The following is a 7,203-nucleotide window of genomic DNA, read 5'->3' on the forward strand; positions in this document are numbered from 1 at the left end:
TTCACAAGAAGTAATTTGGAGTAATCTTTTTATTAGTGTCACCTGTGTCCCTTATTGTTCTCCCTTCCACCTGAAGATGCAATGCTGCTTCTTCTCTGCTTGTCAGTTTGGGTAGGAAGGAGCAATAGGAGCCTGGTAGGGCCAGCAGATCTATGTGAGGAGGGTGGCACCTGAAACAGAACTGTTTGTGACCGTCCCTGCCACCTCTGCAGACATTCCAGGCTGCTCCTCATTAAGGACGAGATGTAGCTTACTGTCCCAAACCAGTGACCTAGATAATCCCGAACAAAAGGCTGCTTTTTTGTCAGATTTTTCATAGCCTGCCTTTTGCTAGACCAGTACAATGACAGTAAAATGAAATGAGCAAAAAAGCAGTGTTGTCGGTTTTAGCCTGTATTTATGGCACACAGTGAGAGTGATAAAATGAAGTGGAAGCACACACACACAGAATAAGGGCTTTGTAATGTTTGCTGTTTAACTAAAATGTGAATTTGTATTTAGTTTAGAAATTATCTCTGAGAGGGTCATATTTTGTGAATGACCTTGAAAAACACATAGCTGTCTTCTGGGTAGACACATAAATAGATTTTGGAGAACATAACCTGATGTTTTGCCTGAGACTCCAGGCATATATTAGTATAATTCACTGTTTCTCAATACTGTTTCTCGAGTGGTTTTTTTCTTTCCAGTGTTTACTTAAGCCTGAATATGTTCTGATTCTTGTGGAATAGACTGTTGTGTCTGTGTTCCACTAAAGAAACAAATTTTAGGTCACCTGGCATGTTCACCTGACTACCTCATTATTAATATATACTAACAAAAATACACCTCATCTGCATACACTGGTAGTCACAGACTTTTTTTTTACATACCTGTTGAGGAAATAACCTTTTCAGATTGGAGACAATATTGTGTGATTAGTATAATAAACAGTGAGAGTATATGTGAATTTAAATGTCTGTAAAGTACACCTGCTTGTTGATGCTGGATCAAAAGACTTGCACAACATTGTCTGAAGTTTGCTGTGCAATATAAAATGAAATGGATTTTGTATTCAATGACATGCTGAGAAAGTCATACTCTGTAATTTGATGCCCCTGGGCAGTATTGCTAAAATCTCTTTTAAGGATGGAGAGCAGACAGGTGAACCATAAATAATTGCACTTGGCTGAGGCTGCTGATCTTTGCAGGTCCAGCACATGGCATTGAACTGATGTTGCTTTGTTTCAGTACTGCAAAATTGGCTTCTGGACAAGATAAACATCTGCTGTTTGAAGTGCAGCCTGGGTCTGATTCTTCTGCTTTCTGGAAGGTGATCGTTAGGATAATATGTACCAAAGTAAGTGTGAACATTTTAATTTGAAGGGCAGTTTGTATGCACAGATTTGAGGACTGTCAGTTTTACTTGTAAAATCCAACACCTGCTACATGTGTTTTGATACAGATGATGTATTCAAAGATGCTGCTGGAGATAAATTAAGTCTAAATTCTAAGTTTCTGCAAAAAACATGGCAACAAAAACAGTTTTATAACTTTTAAAGGAGTAATGCCTTCCAGTGGAGCACTTACAGCCCTTTAGTTACAAATGCAGGTGATTTGTGAGGTTAAGTAATCAAATGGTACAACAAACTGCCAACTATAGATTTTGAGGTCAGTAGTAGAAATTAATCAGGTCTTCCAGGCATTATTAGTTGAGCTACTGTGCCTGTACATAGTCTGATCCCTTAGAAAACTAATCTAAAGGTTAAATGTTTTAATTTATGACAAAAATTTACAAAATTTGTTCTGTCTAAAGAGGAGATTTTCCCCTCTTTATCCTATCATTAAAGTCCTTTAATGATCCTGAATCCCCATAGCAATCTTAACGTGGTTAAATAAGCCAACCCTCAAACTCTGTTTGAAACCAACAGTTAGTACTTTTCTGTTTACTCCTAGTTTTCATTAAGGTAGCCATCACTATAGGCAATTTTAAACTCAAATATCAAATGACTGATGATCCTGTCCTTAGTTCTAAGTTCAGCCCATGTCTTTGGGCAGTCAGTCCCTATTCACACCTGAATCCATTTGAGTAGTGATGGCAATTGCCTTGCCCTGAAATCCTGGTGCTGCCTGTGGTGTTCCTCAGCTGCAACAGCTGTAGGCAGGCCTGACTCTTGCTGAGGCAGACTGCAGCTTGTTAATGTGATAAAGGACACACAGGAAGGAGACTACTGCCTTACATGAGAACTGCAGTGCTTTACAAACATTCTGAGCAATGCCAAGTTAAAACCTGATAAGTAATTGTAAACAATTCTCATATCTTAAGATAAATAAAACAAGTGGCATCGTGGAAGCTTCCAGAATCTTGAACTTATATCAGTTCACTCAACTTTATAAAGACATCACCAGTCAAGCAGCAGGAGTTCTTGCACAGAGTGATACTTCTGAAGAAGCTGCTGAGAGTTGGAGATCTCTGTCTTCGTGTCAGGCCAGCTTGTGGATGGGAAGGTATTTTGATACACTTTAGCTTCTGACCCAGTTACAACATAAGCGTTTTGGGAAGTGTACTTCAAAACTGAACTACAAATACCTGCTGATGAGAACTGCTCGTTCTTGATAGCTGCAGGCTTTGTGCCATCACAAACATGGACAGACACCTTCCCTTGCACCAAGGGAGCTGCAGTGCACTTGGGTGAAATCCTGAAATATGATGCTACCATACCTTAGCTTCAGAACAGCCCTTTTAGAGATCAGTTCTAATAGAAACATAGTATATCTTGAATCTCCTGAATAAGGAAACAGGAGGAAACTGAATCAGCTGCAGCTACAAATCCAGGGGGTTTGACAGTGTTTGTTTAAACAGATTCTGTTATTGTTTCAGTTAAACTTTCTCTTCCTCTTACATTTTGGCATGTGAAAGTTCCCATCTGTTGCCACTAGAAGCCCATCCATTATGGTAATAATTTTAACTTGCAAGGCTGGAAAAATGTGAATTGTCTCACTCATGTTGACCTTCTGCTTTGTTAACCAGAGGAAAAACAAAAGACTAAGGTCAACACCTGCAATAACTTCAGTTCAAACTGAATGTAAAAGCAAGAAGTCTATCACCCTTTCCCTGTTGTGGAAGTGTTGCTACTACCAGTAATTCCTTACTTTTCCTGAATAAGTTAATGGTTCTAACTCAGTTAAAGTGAGGTAGAGCTAGGTTTTCCAAGAAAAGGTGGTAAATGGTAGAGTTCTCTGTGTTCACCAGTGAAGAGCTGGCAGCCAGGTGTTCTAATGAAACAGCCTGAGTGTTACACGTCAGCTGTTGAAATGAAAAAGGGGTCACCTGTGTTGTCACTTCACAGAGCTCTCTGACATTTCTAAGTTAGTGGATTGAAGAAGGTCTTATTTTAATTTCATTTTATTTCCTGTAAATTGTGAACATATCTGAGAAAGAACAGGAAAATTGCTTTCTCAAGGTTGTCCCAGAACACGCATTTTTCTGGAAATGGTCTTTTGCTTCAAATAGACAAATCAAACAACATAGACCCCAGATTCTTAGGCAAAACAACTTTATATATTGCTAAAGTCAATGAGGAAAATAACAGATTTCCTATGTGAGTTTCTTTTTCAGTTTTTCAGACTTGGAGATAGGGGAGATGGGCATCCTTCTTGTTTGTAAACTTCACCACTTGAGACCTTATCAGTCACAAATAAAAGCAGATTATACTTTGCTAATATGATGCAGTTTGGTGAGCTTGTGTCTTAGCCAAGTTTTTCAAGTTACTAAGGAAAATATAAGCTGAACCATCTTCAGTATTCTACACCAATTAAATCTTCTATATATTTTTCTGTGATAACCACCCATTTCAGTTCTTCTCACCTTCAGAGATTTTTCAGCTCTGTAAAGTTAGCCCTCACCATCTAAAAATAGCAAGTGTTATCTCTTCAATTCTTCTTAACTTTTTCTCCTAGAATAATACCCCATATCTCTACAACATCCACTTCCTATTCAGAGCATTCAAAATATGCCTAAGTGGTTTATGCTTACTGATAAAAAAGAGATAAGCATTTCCTTTGTCTGTCACTCCTTTATTTTACTGTTTCTTTGGGAACTTAGCACTGTGACTAAAGCTGACTTTGCAGAAGCTTTATAAATAGGCCTTGTGTAATTGCTTGTATAGACACCAGTAAATCTGAAAGATTCAAGTGCTCTTAAAGGTTAGTACTCAGAATAGCATGGGGGAGGAAAATGAGAAGGGAACAGGTCTAAAGAACACAGCAGGCTTCTTGGAAATTGTTGTCCTCATTGTATGCAAACTACCATCTGTAAAAAAAAAATGTCATTTCAAAGTAATTTCTCCAAAAGCAAATTACAAAGGAAACCCCAAGGACCACAAGGAAAGATAAAACAAAGGCATGTTGAGTGCTGTTCAGTAACTGGCTATTCTGTGCAGATCAAAAATGAATCTGTATTTGACTGGCTATTCTGTGCAGATCAAAAATGAATCTGTATTTGACAAGCTCCCTTAGATACCTAAGCAAAATAGTCTGGTCAGTAGTCATTAAGGTGGGCTAACTTCTGAAATGCCTTTTTTTTTCAAGACTATCTCTGTCCCCCAGGTCAGAACAGGGATTCCTTAATAAGGGTTTTTGGAAAACCCATTAATTTTAGAACACTTCCTTGGTTGTTTTGGAAGTGAACTATGACTATAAAATTGCAAATTCTACGTATCTCTTTAGGCCAGTGAAAGCTGAGGAGTCTGCACCTTTTTGCACTTGAGAAGTCTTGATGGTGCCAGTATTTGAGATACTCCTGATAAGAACATTAGATAAAGATATTTAATACTTGGGGGAAATATATAAAATGTCAATATCTGTCTTGGGTAGTGAGATAATTTTTAAACTTCCCTCCCAACAGAAACACCTGGGATTTTAACTGGAAAAGCTGTGGTAACAGTCATCTTGAGAGTCCTAATTTGAGGAGCAATTATATGTAGCATTAAATCAGCCTTTTCAATCTAATGAGTACTTCAGCTCTTGGCATTCTGATGCCATGTGAGATGAGTGAACCTGCATTCTGGTAGTGATCTTCTTGCCATGCATGTTTTTCTCTAGGATATAAACCAGCACACAGAAATGTGGCAAAGTTCATTATGAATTAGTTCAGCCTAAGGTGCAGTGACAGGAAGGCAGGTTCTTCTCCTGCCTTTAATGTAAACAGTGTTTCTGTTCTTGTGCCCAGTTATGTGATATGAAGCAGTTACAACTCCCCACACTTCCTTGTTGATATGAAAAGGGATTTACAGAATCCTTGGCAACACCAAAAGCACCTGATACAAATACTAACACAAAAACCTGACACAAAAAATAAATGCACATTCTGGCTTAGTTTAGTTCACTGCTGACATAGGCTGGGATGACATAAGTAGTCCATTCATGGATTAAAAGCACAGGTGTTTCTTTCTGGCCATCACTAATTGTTATGAAAAATGTAATAACTGGGGCATAAATATCAAACATCTGGAACAAAACAATGTCTTCTCTTCTGCAGGGTTAAACAGCTGACAGATGAAGAGGAATGTTGCATCTGCATGGATGGGCGTGCTGATTTAATCCTGCCGTGTGCTCACAGTTTCTGCCAGAAATGCATTGATAAATGGTAATATAAATGATAGGATATTAATTATTTTATAGTATGCATGTTTCAGCTTGATTTGACAGATTCTATGGTTGCCAAATAATTTAAAATTGAGTAAAAGCAGACTGAAGCAGAAGGAAGGCAGGAAATTTTGTAAAAAAGAGTGAAAATGCTGTTCAGGATTTATTTTGTAATTTCTTACATCTTTTTATTCTTCTAAAATCGAATTGTTACAGTCTTGCTTAGAAACTTCAGAAGCTGGTATATGCAGATGCTGGCATGTTATGCTTCATGTTAAAATCTCATTTAAAGCTTGTTAAGGCTGTGCAAATATGAAGGCAAGTTGGACTGTCTGTCACTTGGGAAATAACTATCAGAGAGATTTTTTTTCATATGTTATGCTTTCTTCAAAGAAATAGCATACAGTTTACTGATTTAAATATATCAGTCTTAAATCAGACTCTATGGCAGTACCTTCAAGTTTACATATATAATGTGTAGCTTACAATGTTCAGCTTCACAGTAAATTGAACACCTTTTCAGCTTATGCATCTCTGATACACCAGTTCTTGGAAAAGTGAGAGAGAAGAATTCATTTGTGAAGGAACACAGCTCTTGCCTGACCATGCAGGCTTTCAAGTATTAGTGAAGTGTCCTGGCAGTCTGGCACTGGGGGACACAGACTTGCTCTGTTAAAAAAGTAATTTTTTTGGCTAGTTAATGCAAATGGGTTTATGCATAATTTGTGCATAAGATTTTTTTTTTGGTGGTGGCTTTTTGAAAGACTTAGTAAAGAAGTTACACTTGTAACAAACACCAGGCTTCCACAAGGAAAAAACATAGTAAAAAATCCCTGGATCTCAGAATACAGCAAGTAATTTCTCTCTTCTGGGAAAATATCCTGACATCTATCAGCAGGACAGGGCTTAGTTTAGTGACTGTTGGAGAGTGGATTATATGCTGCTTTGGCTGATGAATCAGCTGAACTCCTCACTAAGTTCCAGTTGCACCATGCTTTTTTTTGGTCTGTAGTTTTTAAGGTTGATCTCTTAATTTAGGCATAATAATGGAGGCTCCCAGCTCAAACATAAGTATTGGGGACCCCCGAGATGGTGGAGGGGGTTGGGACTCCAAGGGACCGGTTCTAAACTTTTGTGGGCTGCATAACCCAGGAACGGGCTCCTTCTTCTATCTAGGAAGCCTGTGGAGATTGGTTTCTAAGGACCTCAGCTGAATTCCTGAATATAGGACAATTAATTTAGACAGTGAATTTCCATTTAAACTTTCTGGCCAGGTAGCCAGATATATCCTGTCAGACCTAAACAAAGAATTAGGAATTTAGGAATTCCAGATTTTCATGATTCCAAATTTTCACTCCAAGAATGGACCTCCATTCAGAAGTCTTTCTCACAAAGAAAGAAGTTTTTAAACAAACAAAATAGATAGGTGGCCTAATTCAGTTAATGTGATCATTCTTCAAGTTCTCACTTGGTTGGTTTTTGTTCGGGTTTGGTTTGTACTTTTGGGGGCTCTTCTGGATTTTCTGGTCAGCAAAAGACCATCAGTGAAAACCACTCATTTCTGTGCCTTCCTAACAG

At 38.1% G+C, this 7,203-nt stretch overlaps 1 protein-coding gene across 12 annotated transcripts in view; it reads left to right on the plus strand.

Annotated features, from left to right (window-relative positions):
• The window catches only part of RNF141 (ring finger protein 141), an 81,643-nt gene that overhangs the window by 2,395 nt on the left and 72,045 nt on the right, over positions 1-7,203 (plus strand). For all 12 annotated transcript variants that reach the window (XM_085580086.1, XM_085580084.1, XM_085580087.1 and 9 more), the window contains 3 exons: positions 1,231-1,339; positions 2,306-2,487; positions 5,519-5,626. In XM_085580086.1, coding sequence (XP_085436212.1) covers positions 1,231-1,339; positions 2,306-2,487; positions 5,519-5,626 — 399 coding nt within the window. The remainder of the gene's footprint in view (positions 1-1,230; positions 1,340-2,305; positions 2,488-5,518; positions 5,627-7,203) is intronic.

The sequence above is a fragment of the Lonchura striata genome, chromosome 5 (genome assembly GCF_050655825.1).
Source record: "Lonchura striata isolate lonStrDom1 chromosome 5, ASM5065582v1, whole genome shotgun sequence".
NCBI classification, from domain to species: domain Eukaryota; kingdom Metazoa; phylum Chordata; class Aves; order Passeriformes; family Estrildidae; genus Lonchura; species Lonchura striata.